General features: G+C 27.0%; 6 protein-coding genes across 6 annotated transcripts; 2 read left to right on the top strand and 4 right to left on the bottom strand.

Moving 5' to 3' along the window:
- Positions 1-766: 766 nt before the first annotated feature.
- Positions 767-3,352, top strand: OCT59_010567 (uncharacterized protein; the record flags this gene model as incomplete). Its single annotated transcript, XM_066136008.1, has 3 exons — positions 767-1,222; positions 1,306-1,367; positions 1,446-3,352. The coding sequence occupies 3 exons, from the start codon at positions 767-769 to the stop codon at positions 2,089-2,091; spliced, it is 1,164 nt and encodes a 387-aa protein (XP_066000685.1). The 3' UTR covers positions 2,092-3,352.
- On the bottom strand, positions 3,290-4,391 carry OCT59_010566 (Small subunit (SSU) processome component). The gene is made up of 5 exons (XM_025319548.2): positions 4,307-4,391; positions 3,928-4,187; positions 3,707-3,838; positions 3,570-3,642; positions 3,290-3,493 (listed from the first exon to the last, which is right to left on the bottom strand). The coding sequence occupies exons 1-5, from the start codon at positions 4,364-4,366 to the stop codon at positions 3,470-3,472; spliced, it is 549 nt and encodes a 182-aa protein (XP_025173569.1). The 5' UTR covers positions 4,367-4,391; the 3' UTR covers positions 3,290-3,469.
- Positions 4,392-6,987: 2,596 nt separating this feature from the next.
- On the bottom strand, positions 6,988-7,347 carry OCT59_010565 (uncharacterized protein; the record flags this gene model as incomplete). The annotated part of the gene is made up of 1 exon (XM_025326960.1): positions 6,988-7,347. One exon carries the CDS (start codon positions 7,345-7,347, stop codon positions 6,988-6,990), a length of 360 nt encoding a protein of 119 aa, XP_025173568.1.
- A 5,379-nt stretch (positions 7,348-12,726) lies between these two features.
- Positions 12,727-14,688, bottom strand: OCT59_010564 (uncharacterized protein). The gene has a single exon (XM_066136007.1). The coding sequence runs from the start codon at positions 14,177-14,179 to the stop codon at positions 13,448-13,450; it is 732 nt and encodes a 243-aa protein (XP_066000684.1). The 5' UTR covers positions 14,180-14,688; the 3' UTR covers positions 12,727-13,447.
- Positions 14,689-15,589: 901 nt separating this feature from the next.
- On the top strand, positions 15,590-16,475 carry OCT59_010563 (uncharacterized protein; the record flags this gene model as incomplete). The annotated part of the gene is made up of 5 exons (XM_025319546.2): positions 15,590-15,650; positions 15,816-15,921; positions 15,997-16,153; positions 16,259-16,363; positions 16,461-16,475. Exons 2-5 carry the CDS (start codon positions 15,842-15,844, stop codon positions 16,473-16,475), a joined length of 357 nt encoding a protein of 118 aa, XP_025173566.1. The 5' UTR covers positions 15,590-15,650; positions 15,816-15,841.
- A 119-nt stretch (positions 16,476-16,594) lies between these two features.
- On the bottom strand, positions 16,595-17,936 carry OCT59_010562 (uncharacterized protein; the record flags this gene model as incomplete). Its single annotated transcript, XM_066136006.1, has 1 exon — positions 16,595-17,936. One exon carries the CDS (start codon positions 17,934-17,936, stop codon positions 16,641-16,643), a length of 1,296 nt encoding a protein of 431 aa, XP_066000683.1. The 3' UTR covers positions 16,595-16,640.
- Between the last annotated feature and the right edge of the window lie 110 nt (positions 17,937-18,046).

Here is an 18,046-nt window from a genome sequence, read left to right as displayed (position 1 = left end):
AACTATGATTTCATCGATTTCCTAAGCTATTTTTAGAACATACCAGAATTTTTTTATGGAAATGAGTCATATCATATAATTATAAATTATTTCTGATTGGTGCACAAAACCCGATTGCGCGCGTCGGAATGGACACGTTTTTTTTTGAAACGAATTTGTATTTGTGAAAGCTTGTAGGCTGAAAAAATTGATTGAAATGTATAAACAGATGTTAAAGAATAAATGTATAAATAAATTATCATCTGAAACTTGTATTTGGCATATTTAATATATTTATATGAGAAAATAATAATTTTCTATTTACATCATTTTCAATGGGACAATTGGGACATGTATCCCATAATTCACATAATGAACTTGATGGGCGTGTCAGTTTTTCTACCGAATATAGTTTTACCGAAGTGGACTGCGGAAAACAAATGAATTAGAACGCCAACAGGAAATTGTATGTGCTGATCATATACTAAAACTGGAATAATTATTCTACTGGGGTATTTTTTTTGAAGTAGTACAGGGGTATGCTGTCCGTTCTTTGTTCATAGTGACACAAACTTAATTCAATAGGAAATTCACATTGCATTTTTGATCAAGACTAGCCTGCATAAAAATGTATATAAATATCTCATGTCAAGCATGTTTAACGAACTCCCCTTATTTTTCACAATTATAATAATATTCTTATCAGTTGAGATTTCTAAATAGATTGTTGAAAGTAGTATTTTTTTTTTTTTGAGAATAACTTGTAAAAAACAATAGAAATATCAACATGACACGCTCAAAGAAGTCCAAAACTCAGTCTTCCTCATCACGTGCTGCTTCATCCAAAAGTTCGTTGTCATATTTAAAGGAGGAAACGACGCAAGAAAATCTAAGTTTAGGAGATTTCGGTGGCTTGTGGCTATTTCTGCAGGGTGAAAAAGCAAAATGGTGTAACTCGAATATACCGGCACCTCTGGACATTGAAAGTATATTAAATGTTCAATCAATAGAAAGCGAAACAAAGCAACCTCCACAGTTACCTCATTCTTCTTCTTCCGAATACTCTTCTGAAGAAGAAATAGTGGTTGCTGAATCTAAAGTGCATAAAGCAGTACAACAATCATCAAAGAAGAAGGTTGAAGGTATTGTAACAGTTAGTAAAGGAAAGGGATCACCTAACAAAAAGAAGGGTAAAAAAACTGCAACTACAAACGAGTCCAAAGCTGATGTGGCTGTGGGAACGGTAAGATAAATATATTTCCTTTTTTGGTTCTATATAATAATAATATACTAAAAAAAAAAATAATATTCTTTGAATTTTGATAGCTTATTGACGGCGTAAAAAAGGTTCATTTCAATGAATCTATTCAAGTAAACTCTCGATCCAGGTATAATAATGTTAAGGAATCAGATTTGGTTTTAAATAATCCAAAGATATACAATACGACTAAGACATTCCGTTTTAGTGTCCCAATTCCAATCACAATATCGGATGATCCTATCCACGTTTTCATTGATAATTCTAACATCTTGGTTGGATTCTTGGCGTATTGTAGACAACATGCAAAACGTCCGAAAGGACTTTCGGGCCAAAGGTCAAAACCCACGTTAGATTATAATGCTCTTTTCACCATACTAGAACGTGAAAGGAATATCGCACGTAGAGTTTTAGTAGCTTCTTCGCCATTATATCAACCACTCGAAAAAGCGGATCAAGCTGGTTACGAAGTTTCCGTTTTAAAACGTGTTAAAAGTGATTCTAACTCGACCCAAACAGATTTTAATGACTATCAATCACCTTTTGAGATGGAGAAAGAACAATGTGTTGATGAGCTACTCCATCTCAAGATTCTGGAATCTTTGCTAGATTATCATGCTCCAGCTACTTTGGTCCTTGCCAGTGGAGATGGAAAAGATGCAGAATATTTCGAGGGAGGCTTTCATAAATGTGTAATTAAGGCTCTAGAACGTGGTTGGAAGGTCGAGATTATCAGTTGGAAACGCCAGTTGAGCCAAAACTTCTTGAACAAGAAATTCTTGAGTAAATGGGAAGGTCTATATCACGTCGTTTTCTTGGATTGGTTTGCCGCAGAACTGGGATGTCACATGTAACGAAAACTATAGCCTTAGTCCTTAAACTCAAATAATTGATGTGATTATTAAATTTATTACATTACCTTATTATGTAAATTCTGTGTTCAAAATTATAAAAATTATATATAGCGAAACTTCTTAAGTACACGATGAACTATTTATATTCTCTTTGCCATACTCTTTTCCTTTTTATTTCTCTTTTTTATTTCCTTTACACATAGACCATCATACACGCATATACTGTAAATCCGCATTCGTCTTCCTTTCAATCTTTATTATTATTATATACCATGCTACTACCTAATTTGTAAAATTGTTTTTTTTATAGACTCTTTTCTACTCACTATTACATTTTATTCATTTTTCCCTTTTCTTTCTTTCCTTATCATATATAAAATTTATAATACGCCATTACCTTTTATTCCCTATAAACCATATTATTACATCAATGCGGGTGCCGACACCACAAAAAGAAAGTTGATGCATAATTCATTAATAATATAAACAGCGAATTATTATTATTTTTCTGTATATATTTTTATATCTCTTTTCTATAAAAAAAAAAAAATTAAACTTAATACAATTTTACTACCCTTTTCATCATTATCACCCGTTTTATAATTTCTTCCTTGTACATAATTTATTATTTTTTTTTTATTATTATTATTATGCAGTGTATGTTTTTTTTCTTTATATATATAAACTTTTTCATAAGAGTTTATATATTTTATTTTAAATTTTACGAAAAGAACTTTATTTAGGGGGGGAAGGGGAAATTAATCGAAGGATAAAAATTTTTTTAATTGAAGATATTTTAAGAAGTTATTTTTTCTCTTTCTTTTTATATTTCGAATTTCTCCTCTTTGTTGAAGAAAAGATAGAGTGAATCTTAGTTTTTTTTAGGGATTAATTTTAAAATTAGTCTTAGTTTGCTTGGTATTCTCAATTTAGTTTTAGTTTTTAGTTTTAGTTTTAGTTTAGATAGAAATTGATTTTTAAACTTCTTTCTTAAAGATTATGGCGTTAAACGGTTAAAGTTATGGTATTTGTTAACTTTGAATTTGTGGGTTTCTTTTTGTTTACGATTAATAATTTTTTTGCTTTAGTATTTTTCTTGTGCGTTTTTTTTAGCTTACCTTCGTGTGTAGTAAACTTTAATATTTTATAAGAGAGAATCATTGAAGAAAAATAAAAATTTCAGGTTCTTTTTTTTTTGTTGGTTTGAAATTTATATTTAATCTTTTTCAGTGAAATAAAAATACCGAGATTTTTTCCATGTAAAAAATTCTAAGAATAAGATACTTTTAACTACTGTAACACATGTTATTCTAACATTTACTCCATGATAAATAATAATATTGATAAATCGTTTCAATGTTTCAATGCAAATTTATAATTATAATAAATCATAATCATCAAGCTAAATATATAAATCAATTAATTAGTTAATTAACAAAGAAAGAAAAAAAAATTTTTTTCGAAGGATTCAATATTACCTTATCATTATATTTCATAATCTTTCTTTTAATCTTGGAAGTGTCTACCCACGTTACAAAATCTTCAAGATTTCTAAAATAAATAATAATAATTAAATTAGGTAAATCAAAATTTAAAAAAACTATGAATTATATACCTTGTAACTAAATAGGCAGGGTCAGTAACTGTTTCAGGTCCCACACGGATATGGCCTTGTTCTATAAATGTAACAGCCTCTTTAACATTTTCTGCCATTTTTAATCGACACATTACAATAGGTAATCTTCGCCTATGGGAAATTCGAAAAGAAAAAGAAATACATTATCAAATTAATCTCAATCAATCATAAATTACTATACAACTTTCTCTCAATCTCACCTACAAAAAACTGAAACATTTATCTTATCAACTTGACTAAATTGTTTTCTGCTAGTAATTAGGCCCATTGAATATAATTTATCCAATAAAGAAGTTTCTTGTTTACTTCTAAAAGGATCTCTTGGATCAAGTAATGATATACGATTAGCAAGTTTTTTTATTGAACCACATAATTTATTGTATTTATGATAGTCTTCTCGTTTTTGTAAATGATATCTACGAATTACTTTTATTTCTCTTATATTATCCTCATTCTTCCACTGAAATACAAAAAAGTATATTTAGAAAAATTGTGAAAATAAAATTAGAAAAATATAAATAAAAATAATAAAAAATAATAAAATAAATAAAATTAATAAGATAAAATTTCTTAATTTACCTGAAGGAAATCAACTTTCTTGAGCAATTTTTGTTCATGATATTTTAATTTTCGAACCATATTGAGTGAAAATTTATTTACGATTAAGATTCAACTTCAATTTACAACATGCAGATTAAATATTAAGACACGTGATAGGTTGTGAAATAAAAATTGAGGATCAAAAGCTAATTTTCCACTTAAAAATTAACAGATATACAAAATATGTTATTGTCTGAAGCGTAAGCGTAGGACATTTCAGGCAAAGTCCATCCGGATTTCTCGTCTGTCCACACGCGTGTAGAACTAACTATCAGACGCGTGATTTCTTGTTTAAATTAACTAAAGTACTTAACGTAATTAGTCGTATTGAAATATTTGCTGAATACCAATCGTATTTAGTTGTTTTGAAATACTTTACATAATGTAGCCGTCTTGTATTAAATTATGACTGAAGGTAAGTTGTGTTTAAGATCCGAGAAAGTTTTTTCGGGAAGGCCTACTGATTTTGGTTATGTCTTCCTTCCGAAAAAAAAACTTCATTATTGGAAGTACTTCTTCGCTTCTTTTGTGGAAGCATTCGTTAAAAAAGGGTAATTTGAATTAATTAACATTAAATTGATCATCTATAAATTTAGTTATGCTTAATTCGTTTCACAAATCACAAAGATGCTAGCAACTTTTTCTATACAATGTCAAGAAGAGATTTTAATGGAACAAATGGTCCAATTCGATTCAAGGAATCCTTAAGATTTGACGATAAATTCAGTCAATTATATCAGAGAAGTATGTTTTTATTTATTTATTTTTTTTAAATTTTATTGTTATTAAATTCAGGAATCTTTAATATTTATTATTAATTTATTATTTAGCGGATCACCATGGGGTGTTCCCAGGACGGGATATACTCTATCAATGTAAATGCTACTAATGCTACTATTATGGAAGTAGGGTTCTTAGAGGTTGTTGGCAACGCCCTTTATACTGACATCAAAAAATTAAGAAAAAGTGCATAAGTGTATGCAAATTTCTATTCATTACCAACGTCAACATTTTATATCACGTGGAGCAACAGAACAAGAAGTATCTTCTATAGAGTCATATGGAATTGTTGTCTACTGTAAGTAACATAGATCTAGGGCCCATAAATTTCATTAAAGGTTATTAAGCCTTGTATTTTCTTAATCAATCTTAGAGCGAAAGTTTGCATTTTATGTAATGCATCGAACAAATGGAGGTCTACATGTTGTTGATGTTCTAACAGAATTCAGTATTCCAAGTACTAAGGATCAATTATTCAAGGTATAAAATTTGACAGCTTTTAATGTATTATTTTTATGTATTCCATGCTTATTTTATTTTTGGCATGACAGAGTCAAATAATAGAAGATTGTTCCCTTTACCAAAACTCACGTTGGTGTAAGTGAATCTCCTGTTGATGCATCACCCTCTAAAGCTTCGAGGACTCATGACGCTTTAACAAATTCTGAATTAATATTTCTGTAGTAAGTTAGATTACAAGGAATACCAGGAACTCCATTTAATATAATTTTTCACGTATAATTATATTAATAAGGCATTTGAATAAGTTTGTTTTACTCATATCAGGCTCATGATGTTTTAACGTGTATGTAGTGTAGATCAGAAAAAAAGGCTTATATGCATTGAGATAATAAAATTTTCCTGTTGCAGTAATAAAACAATCACAAATTGATAATTCCAAAATTTTAATATCCTAAAGAAAAATCACATGACTTTGATCGTTCCCTGACTTTCATACTTAAAAATTGGCCACGAACTAAATGAGTGGGCAGAACTATTACACCTGCCTGCAGAATTTTCAGAAAAAGTAGAGAACTCTTTACTAGCAAAAACCAATCAAAGATGGCATTTTTTTCTCTCTGACTTTGAGCATATCTGATAAGCATATTCAAAATAACTTTTAATAATTTAAAAGTTTAACAATAATAAAAATACAATAATAAGAAAATTTATAGTTCAATAAAGTATAAATAATTTCTTTATTTGATAAAATGCATATATAATAGTATTAATAAAATTTTTTTATTCTTAGATTTCATTGTTTTATCTCTAAAATGATCAGCAATAATAATTAATCAAATTTAATATGAATTATTAAAATTTATGTAAAATTATGAAGACTGAAATGTAGGACTGATGTCGGTCTTCATCTTGGTCCTACTGCATCTAAGACTGCAGTCTGTACCGGTCTGGTTCCAAAAACTGATTATATGGAACCTAAGGTTGCCTGCCTAAATCTTTCCAAAATTCTATGATTAGTTTCTCTAAAATTTTACTATAGTTTTATTATAGTTTCAATAAGGTTTCAGCAGTTTTAGCATTTATAATAAGTTTTGTCAGGTTTTGCTTTTCTCCAGAGTTTTGCCAACTTTTTAATAAGACTTTTATATAGTTTTAGCAAAGTTTCACCATTTTGGCATTTCACTAACTTGCCAAAACCCCTAGTTTTTCCAGCAATCTTAGTGGGCCATTGATTATTTTTACTGTGATCTCAGGAATTTTAGTCATATCCTGAGAAATTACAGATGCTTCTTGATCTCTCTACTTTTTTTTCCATCTCCTCTTTCTAATCTTATTGCTAATGCTTTTCTTATATGCCTCACCCAAAAAATCAATCATCTCCTTATCATTACCATCAAGGTCACTAGGTGCTCATCGCCTCATCCTACTTCATTATTGATTTGATTTATTATAGAATTAGGTACATTAACAGTTGGTACTGTTACTACTGGCATCGCTTCTTCATCATTTTGTGTCTGACCAAATGACAATACTATTCCATCTACTGCTGAACCTTGTTCTAATAATGCAAGTTTGGCTTCAAGTTTTCCAACTCTAGACTTGAGTTCAGCATTCTTAGTATTATGCCTTGTATTCTCTTTAATAATTTGTTTTAGCCTCGCATTCTCAGTTTCAAACTTTAGTCTAAGTTCAGGAATCTCAGCATTCTCCTTTTTAAGTATTGTAATTTTAACTAAGAGCTTGGAATTTAATTCTCTCAATGAATTAATAGATTGCATATTTAATAATAATTTTTATATAAGATGAAATAATTTAAAAATTCGTTAATATAGATAAAAAAATGAGGTAATATCCTCATTAGAATTACTGATTATTGATGTAAAAAAATAAATTACAAGATTCAAAAATATATAAATGTTTTACAAAGAGAAGTAGAGTCTCTATACTAATGCTTGCTGGTGTTTCGTTCATTTAAATTATCTATATATTAATAGTTAACACTACTAGTAATACCTGCTAATATTTCATCCATCTAAGCTATCTATATATTTAAAGATGTAATATGTAATTATTTTTAGAAGGTTGTAAGGTTGCAACTATTACAACATACATACAACACTTTTGTTGTAATTACAACACAATATTATAATCGTTATATAGTATTATAATTACTACTAGTATTGTAATTATTATATAGTGTTGTAATTATTTCTAATTATACAAATATGTATTATAATATATTAATCATTTTTTTTATAATAATATTTGTTTTATAAAAACTTATTTTTGTAATTTTTATTTTTCAAAAAGGAAATTTTTGAACAATCATAAGTGTTGTAATATTACAACACTTTAACTTTAAAAGTAGTAATAGGTTGCAACCCTTACTATTACAACACAAAATAGTAATTATCAATTACATACTACATCTTTATATATATTAATACATCTCAATATAGTGTTCTGCATATGCAACTCAAAATGACTTACATAGATTCACATAACATAAATAATATAGTTAAAGTATTATAAAAATTAACATAGAACAAATTTTATCATATAAAAAATTGATTCAAAATTCGACTCAACTTGATTCATAAACTATTCCAACATTAACTCTAATTTGCCCCAACATTAATATTCTGGATAGTAGATAGAGTAAAATGGTCATTAATTATATATAGAGCATGCAGAGTCAGAAATAAATTAACAATGTTAACTTTAATTAAATTAAAACTCATCAAAAGTTTATATTCTTCGCCTAATAAGGTTATAAGGTTTTTGAAATTACAAACTATGAATCACTTCCTTGTAAATGCACAGTTATAGCTAAAAAAATATATTTCATTTATATTTTAATTGCAAAGTGTTTTGTTTGGACTTTAATAATAATTTTTTTATCAACCATTTCTTAAATCAGTTTCTTTTTAATGAGTTCAAACTTAGAGATAATAGCACGATGGCTTGGGATCAAAGTAAAAAAAAAATTTTATATACATAAAATCTTACATCAGAGCTTATTAAGAAAATGTCTTATTTAATTATCATTATGACATAATTTAAAATTAATTTTATTGACTATTAATTATTATTATACAATCAAAGAATTAATAAATACCTCGTAAATGCAATTAGCATAAGTGAAATATTGGATTTGTTGTATTTTCAGAATCAGATTTAGAACCAGACTTTTCCGATTCTGTATCACCTATATAGCTGTATAGCATAATTATCATTTGCATCAAGATGGTTTGATTCTTACCTTATTGCGATTCTTAAAAGCAGTTTAAGATGCTGGAAAATTAAGTTCTTACTACTATGAATTCTGGAAGCGTGTTTACTTCCATAATCTCTTAATTTTTTAAGTACGATTCTATAAGATTTTTGCTTCAAGAATTCATTAAATAGCCATGTTCCACTTTTAGTAAAAATAGGATTAGATAACTTTTTAGCCTTGAATTCAGATAAGCAATTCTAACTTATATATTCTGGATTTTTTACGTAAAAAGAAATAATTGGGCAACAATTCTTAACTTTTTTCCTCTTTTTTAAATAGCACTATGCAATCTTCAAAATAGCGCTTAACTTTATAACGTACTGAAATGTTCGAAAGGATCCAGTTAATAATGATTAATTTAAAGAAATCTTATTTTTGCAGATCTCATCATATTCAATATTACTATCATATTTGTGAGATCCTCTCTAGTAGAAATTTTAGATACATCCATATTCTCAAGTCTTTTAGATACTCTTGCTAAGGAGAAATAAATGGGAATTCTATTTGAATTAGCCATTCGCTTTTTAGTTTATTTTTTTAGATTTTTGGATAACATCCTTATTTTTGGCATAAGTATTAATAATTTCAGAATCTGCTCCAACTTCTAATAACTTCATACAGAATTGAGATTTTATGGACATTTTCATCTATTATTTAAACTTAAACCCAAAAAATAATGATGAAAATGAAATAGTTGTCAGTAGCTTATGTTACATTATTAGTTTTAATGCAGTATTTTACCCTTTCCTCTATGATAAACTTCCTCTTTCTTTAGTCTAGCAGGAAAGCCTCTATTTTCTCTTTACTAAATAAATATTTAGATTTAGCAAGAGCTATCTTAACACATCTACAGACTATCCAATCTGAAAGTAAACATCTAGTTTGAAAATATGTTTGTTTAATTATTCTGAAGTGAAGCTAGCCAACAAATTACATTTTTTCAAGAACTGGTTTAGGATTAAAATAAAGTTATTAGTTTTAGGCTTTCAGATCTTTAGAGTAGTTTTTGCAATATAAACCATGTTAATATTAACTGTTATTATGATATATATAATTAATAAATGATCAGCAAAGTGATAAAAGTATGTCTGCTATACTAAAGAAGTTACAGAACCCTACCATCAAGTACTAAATAAGTATAATGTAATTGCAAAGGCTTATAATTAAATAGAGAAATTTAAAAAATTGAAGAATCTGAAGAATCTGAAAAAGCCTATAATCAGATTACAAAAAATCTTAGGAAAGCTCAAGACACTTATTATCAGGTTTATCAAAAAAGAAATATCAGATTAGCAGAAATAATAGCAGTAGAAAAAGCTCTTCTTAATTATAAGTTTATGATATGAAAATCTGATTAGAAGAAATATAACCAAATAATAAGAAATATTGAATTACTTATAATAGGACTTATCCTTGATAGCATAGAAGAAAATAAGAAGAATTATTTTGGTAAAATTGATAATGACAATAAAAAAGATGAGAAATCCTTTGATAATAAAAAATAATTTTATAAGATAATACTAATCCACCTTCTTCTTTTTTACTTTTTCTGCTGCAGTTAATCTTTTTACATTACTATCTAAGCATTTAGCAATACAATCTTAACATACTTTATCAAACTGAAAAATTTCAAGTTCAAATTTTTTGTATTGCTGATTAATAATCTATTACCTTTTTTTTAACTATAATATTTTTTTCTCCTTCTTGATTTTCTTTTTAATCATCCAGTTTTTTCCAGTAAAGATACTCTTATATGGGGTCTTTGCAATAGAAAAATACGAAACTCAAAAAAAATTTTAATTTTACTTTATATGCTAATTATGTTTTTTTTACTAAAATAAATGCAAATTTAATATTAATTCAATTTTTGATATTTTTTAAGTTTCATACCTTTCTATTGCAAAGACACCATATATATTATAAGTTATACAATTACTATATTAAATGATAATACCCATTTGTAGTAATATCTTTTATCAGGCATTTACGGTGATTTATATTAGTATTTAATAGTTATTCAACACGAAATGCCAAATAGCTGTTATATTGAATAAATCAAGTTTAATTAGTTGATCTGAGTTTCGCAGAAGTCCAAGATCAACTGATCAAATTTGATTCCCAATATAACAAGTTACCTTTAGATAGTATTAGTTATTTGACTTAAAGTATCAAATAAATGATTTATCTGATATCTTATGATTTGAATATTACCTGATACATAAATTTTTACCTAATACATAATTTTTTTGCCTGATATATGAATTTTTACCTGATACATGATTTATTATAACCATTTTTAATTATAAAAAATCATATGATACTGGATAAAACCAGTTACAAATTATATAAAAATACTTATTATATAAGCCTGATAAAACAGTTACTAATTTCATAACTGCAGTATGTACTATTATGCTTTACATGTATTTGCAATAAGTAATATGATTGGTAAGATTTACTAAGCTGAAATGCTAAATAACTATTAAATATTTTGTTACTTCTTTTTACACTTAGACAATGAAATTATGTCATTTGGATTTGAAGACCAAAATCCTTTCTTTAATTTGTCATAATAAAACACCCTTAGAAAATTACTACAAGTACTACAATCTCTAAAGTACTAGTATAAATTCTAAAAAATGAAGAGCATTACAACCTCTACAAAAAACCATTAAAAGAAAAATTATCAGAGTATTCACGAGTAATTATGTAAACTTCAAATGCAACACATCAAGCAGATTTTGTGAAGATACCAGTTGATCTCTCAAAGGATTCTACTATTTTCTTGTAGTGATAAAAATTATAGAAAAGCAAATTGATGTAGAATCCCTAAAGGATAAAACTATGAATAAAGTTCTAAACAGATTTGTAAAAATCTAAAATTTACCAATGACCAGAAACATGATTTTTTCTGAATAGTCTATGAGGTTTAGAGAATTGGCAGATATAAGTAGCAATTACCATATATCACAGATACAGTACCCTGGGTATTTTGCAAAAATTGGGGGTTTGACTCTGTACCTTAGATACTAAATAAAACTTAAAAATTCTATTTTTTGCAAATATCTTTTGATCTACAAGTGATCTACAAGTCCAATTTAAGCAATCTTTTTTTTATTTTGAAGAGCTCAATAAGAGCTATCAAACAAAAAAAAAAAGATGGCTCAAATCTGATTATTGAATCACAAGATAATTGTAAAATATTTCCAGGTACTATATAATTCTATGAAATTTTCTATATATAGGAAAGTACTATGGCCTGTAATATATATACAGTATATGCTAAACAGGCTATTTAAGCAATTTAAAAACCTTTTCTTAAACATATAGTCATACAGGAGCTAAAGATAGGGGTGACATCTGTAGAATGATCAGAAGATTTCCATGATATACTAATTAGTATTTCTTCTATTTCTTCTATTTCTTCTTTTATCTCCTCTTCTATTTCTTCTTCTTCTATTTTTTCTTCTTTTCCTTCTATCACAACTACTGCTGCTGCTGCTGCTAATGCTGTTGCTGCTACTACTACCGCTTTGGAAATACTACCAGTGGCATTCTCAGTATTGATAGGTACATCTATCGACTTTTGTCAAAAATATGCTCTCCTATGCCTATTTAATTAAAATAAAAAGAAAAAAAATGTAATTTTAAATATTTTTGGCAAAACTATTTAAACATTTTAATTTAAACAGTTATTAAGTTTTACTTGCAACTTTAATTTTACTTTTTATTAAACTTTATGAGTTTTATTTACTATAAAAAAATTTTTTTATATATTGCATTTACAAATATAAGTATGTGATAGTAATTTAGAATATATTTGAATTAAGTCTATTATTAGATAATGAATTAAAAATTAGATTTTATTATAATTTTTTATTTCTATTACTATTATTATTATATTATTAAAAATTGTGAAATTGTAAATACAGAAAAGAAAAGAAAAAAAAGGTACAAGAAAGTAAAACTAAAAAAAAAAAGAGAAAGATAATCAAATCAACTACTTACAAAAAATAACTTAATTACTATAATTACTATTAATATATTAATATTATAATGAAAAAATATATATGAAATAGTTTTGTAAAGGTCCGATTGTAAAAATCCATTTTTATCAAAATTTTGTCTAAGAATAACCAAAAAAAAAAAATAATAATAATAAAGTAATAAAAGAGGAAAAATAATAATGAAAAAAAAAATGAAAAAAAATGAGAGAAAATGCAAAAAAATGCAAAAAAAAAAAATGCAATAAAATTTCTCCCCTTCCAACTATTCTATTCACATCAAACATATCCTTTAAATTAATTGCTAATATACATATGTGTGCGTGTGTGTGTGTGTATATATATATTTTTTTTTCGTTTGTTTTCCCTGTCTATAATACACCCGCGATAAATAATGGAGTGGAGCTAATAATTGTTACTTTTCTCCTTTCTGTCCTTAATCCAAAATCCTAATTCTCTTCGTAAAAAGAATAAAAATCAGATTTGGACCTACCATTACTGGTTATTATGGACCAATACTATTATATCTTCTTCATTGTTACATTCAGTCCAACATCTTGGAATGATTAATGATCTTGTCGTTAATTAATAACAAAATTATAAATTATCAAGATCAAGATAATCATCATCATCATCATCATCATCAGTTTCTTCTTCAGTCACCCAAATATCTTCATCACCAACTTCTCTTATAACGCCAAAACAACCTTCTAATTCCAAAAAACTTAATTCTTTACACCATCTTTTCAATTCATCTAAGCTTAAATCAGTTACTAATTCACAATATTTTAAATTTAACCATCTTATAGTAGGACAAGTTAAAGCAAATTTTGATAAAGCGCTATCAGTTATATCGGTATAAGAAAAATCTAAAGAAGTTAAAACCTTACAAGAACGAGCCAAAGCGGAAAATCCTACATCAGTAAATTTTGGACATTGTGAAACATTAAGAGTAGTAATATTTGAACCCAAATGATTTGCTATATGAATAAGTGTTGAATCATGAAGTTGTTGACAAAAATTTATGTCAAGAAAAGTTAAATTTGGGCATAAATTAACCAAAGCAATAATATCAGTATCAGTGATCTCTGACCATCTATGTGATAAACCTGATAAATCAATTTCACGTACTAAATATCCAGAACTATTTGGAATCTTTAGGAATTTATGAAAATTATTTATACGGGTTATTTGAGGTCTAGAGTACATTATTGGTAAAGTGATAGCATGCCATTTACGACATACTATTGATAAACAAGATATGGATTTTTGGTCCTTGCCAAGAAGACAAAAAATATAATGTAATAGTTCGGTTGGTAGAAGGTTCATTTTTTCTCTTTATTTTTATTTATTAGTCCTTTTTTTATTAAACAGGATTAAAGGTTTTGAGATGTGAGATTGAGGAAGAAGAGTAAAAGTGGTGATGTAGGGGAAAGTAAAAAGTGAAAAAAAGCGAGATTTAAGAATATTATATTAAAGGTGTGAAGGAAACTTTTATCTACTTTTTTACTTTTTACTTGTAATGAGGAAAATATTCGGTAAATAGGTGAAATAATAATAAAAAAAAAGCGGGACAAGGAAAAAAAAAAAAAAAAGAGTAAAAATGATGTAATATAAATGATGTTGAAGGAAAAAAAAGGACCAAAGGGAGAAAACTAGGAAAGGGGGAAAGAATAATTAAGGAAAGTCAAAGAACAATGTAACCCGTTTCGAGACACATCATAAATAAGCCCAAAAATCCAAAAAAAAAAAATTTATAAATACGACATTTATTGAATATTACTACCGAAATAAAAAAACAACAGCAGTTGAAATAAGGAAAGGACGCCGGAAATAAACAAATCTTCAAGTCTAATGTCAAAAAAATCAAGTTTGTACAACGTCTAGAAATAATCAGATCAATATTGATTAAGTTAGACACTAACGTTAACATAACGTTACACTTTAACACTTTTTACTTTAAGTTTCGTCCACACTTCATACAATATAAGAGATCAAAGCTGATTGGTTTATAAAAGATTTCCTAAATTGTACAGTTTACAACATTGTTAAATAAACATTATGTTATAATTTATTGTATTAAGAAAAAATGTTTCCAATAGATTTGAAAAAAATTGCGGGGCGCACCGTATATATATAAATGACATCTGGAGGCGTAAATATTAATCCGTTAACATACGCATTCCCCGGATATTTTTATATTGATAATTTTCAGGGGTAACATCCACTTTTTTTTTAAAAAAAATAATTAATCTTTTTTTTGTCTTCAGGGTTCGGTCAAAAAAAAAATTTATATTGTATAAATAAATAAATTGTCTTTTTTTTTAAAAAAAAAACTTTTTGTTTGTGTTCAATATTTGTTGTTCATAATATATGTTTGATCTACGTTGAATTTGCTTACACTATTTTTCAAATTTGTAGATTTCGGTTACCGCTTTCACATTGACTAAATTAGGGTCAATTTTCTAATTTTTATATAAATTCTAATTACCAATTACGATATTTTTTGATAAATATTTTCCTTTTAAATTACGAATGATAATAAAATGCATAAAAATGTCCTAAGAATATTCTATAAATAAAATGTATGACCACGAGATTTTAAAATTTAAATTATTTTTGTTTTAGTAAATAAAAATTTACCTAGCACTTGGATTTATTTGTTTAATAAATAAATTTAGATTGGTAGATAATGTAATGGTAATATTTATTATATAAAATATATATCAATATTTACTTGTAATCGAAGGCTTAAGTAAACTATATCTGATATAAGCCAAAGCGGATAGCGAAGCAAAACGTGAGTTGCCACGCAGCAATTATTAATTGTTCCACGACATCTATTCCCAAATTTGTGTAATGTTTAAAAAACCTGATTTTATAAATGCCAATTTAAATTTATTTGTTTCACTTTCATTTAACCATTGAATGTTAAACTATTTTTAAATTTTTTTCTCTCTTTAAGAATAATACCGGAACGAATAATAATCAATGTCGGATTTATACGATAACGTACCAGGTGGCTCTTTAAAGCTTAAAGGAGGCTCTGGAATTACAAATAAAATAAAAAAGTATTTGTTTTATACACATTCTGTTCTTTAGATCTATTGATCTAAATTAATAATTTTTATTTTGTATTTTATTAGAAAAAAGAAGAAAACGAAAAAAGATAAAGAAAAACTTAAATCTTATGCTAAAGATTTAATCAGTGATGATTCTGCATCATCAGAAAAGATTAATCCTATTCGGGTCGTTACTAAAACTGAAGCTGAATTAAAGTTTGAAGAAATTCAGAGAAAGAGGGTGAGCAATTAATTTTCTTAATATGGTAAAGAGGGAGGTACAATTAAATGTCATTTTATTTATTTTTAATTATTAATCATTTTTTCTCCTTGGGTAAATAATTAGTTGGATGAAAAGGTAGAAAAGGCAGCGCGTAGATCTCATAAAGAACGTGTGGCAGAACTAAATAGAAAATTAGAAGAAATGACCGAACATTATGATATCCCAAAGGTAACTAATTCTTTGTGTAATATAATAATAAGAAATTATATATTTTATATATATAAATATGTTTATTTTATTTTAATTTTTTTTTTTTTTTTTTTAGGTTGGACCTGGCTAAGGATTGTGTGTACACACGCCGTCGCTAAATATGGTTGGTTTTTTTTTCTTTCAACCAAATTAAATTTTATTGACATAATTATAAGTTCATTCATTTTATTCAGTGCATATTAATTTATTGGTTATAAATATTTTTATTAATGAATAAATAAATAGGTTAGCTTTATTATTCTTCAGGTAATTTATCACCTTCAATTATAACATCATATTTCTTTCCTCTTATTCCAAAAATCCCCCAATTCGTCCAAACACCGACTCTAACATCTTTTAAATCAATATCTCTTTTCATGCTTTTAAATACGTTTTCACCAGGTCTTAATAGCCAATCCAATTCATATTCACCCTTTTCACCTTTTTCTTCTATAGCACTTACTTCACTATGTAAATCTTCTTGATCAAATCCGGTAATAAATATAGCACATTTGGTTTGTAATAATTTAATTATTGTGTCATGCCATGTGTTTGTTTGTGAAATTCCTGGAGAAAAGAGAAAGAATACATCTGTATATGGATCAAATGGTGTTAATGAATCGTGATAATCATGATAAAATGATGTTGTCCATGTAAATGAAAGTTGTGGTGTATAATTTGAATGCGTGGGGAATTTTTTATTGTTACCGGGTATTGATTCGGGTCCAATGAAATAAATATGAAAATAAGTGAAAGGGAATAAGTAGGATAATTGAGAATAAATATGAAGAGGTAATAGAGATTCCGCTCGTGCTCCCAACACAAAAATTCGAATAATTTCAGTTGGTTTTTGGGTTTTAATATCATGAGAAATAATCTTGGGATATATTATAGTTCTTAAAGCAGTTAAAGATTTTAAACCTTCATCGGTTAACCGATTTTTAATATTATAAGGACCATATTCATGTAATATTGATGCTATCGTAATAGGATATGTTAATAATTTTGACACATGTCTAACAGATCTATCATTATCCATACTAGGAAATCCACGTGTATAAAAAAATAAATCCCAATTTAACATATTAACTTGTTCATCAAGTGGTTGTGATGATGGAAAGTCGAATTCAATCATTGTTCTACCACTTCTTAAATCATGTTCATCTTCATTAGCTTGTCTTAACATTGAACAAGTTCCTGAATTTTTATGTTGTTCTTTATCTTGAAGATAATGTTCTAACGAACAATGTGTTGGATATCCACAATCTGGACATTCATATTTTGGTTTATTTTTTACTTCATTATCTTGAGATAAACATACCGGACAAGAACCGTATACGCATATTTGTTTATAACGATGTCGAAGATCTTCAAATGGAGATTCTGATAAGGAATGGAAAAGATTATCCTGGGAAAGGATTGGTTTTGTAATTGATATTGGTTTAAGCGTAGAATTTTGACGAGAAAATATGGATTTTAGTGAAATATATGTGCGAATATTTAAACGTGTATTAAAATTATTTCGAACCAAAAAATTATGTCTAACTATCATTGAACTATTTAAGAAAATTTTATTTAATCGATTTAATCGAGAAATGTTTAAAACGCGACATTTAAAAAAGGACATTTCGGGAGAATTTCTTTCAGATTTCTTTTTTTTTT

The sequence above is a fragment of the Rhizophagus irregularis genome, chromosome 19, assembly GCF_026210795.1.
Source record: "Rhizophagus irregularis chromosome 19, complete sequence".
In the NCBI taxonomy this organism is placed as follows: Eukaryota; Fungi; Glomeromycota; class Glomeromycetes; order Glomerales; family Glomeraceae; genus Rhizophagus; species Rhizophagus irregularis.
The sequence above is the reverse complement of the archived record's forward strand: the minus strand, read 5'-3'. Positions and strand labels throughout refer to the sequence as shown.

Coding starts and splice junctions, on each gene's coding strand:
- OCT59_010566 (XM_025319548.2), bottom strand. CDS start 4,366: ATGGTTCGAAAATTAAAATATCATGAACAAAAATTGCTCAAGAAAGTT. Junction 3,839..3,927: donor AATGTTTCAGTTTTTTGTAG/GTGAGATTGAGA, acceptor AATTTCCCATAG/GCGAAGATTACCTATTGTAA. Junction 3,494..3,569: donor TTATGAAATATAATGATAAG/GTAATATTGAAT, acceptor TTATATATTTAG/CTTGATGATTATGATTTATT.
- OCT59_010564 (XM_066136007.1), bottom strand. CDS start 14,179: ATGAACCTTCTACCAACCGAACTATTACATTATATTTTTTGTCTTCTT.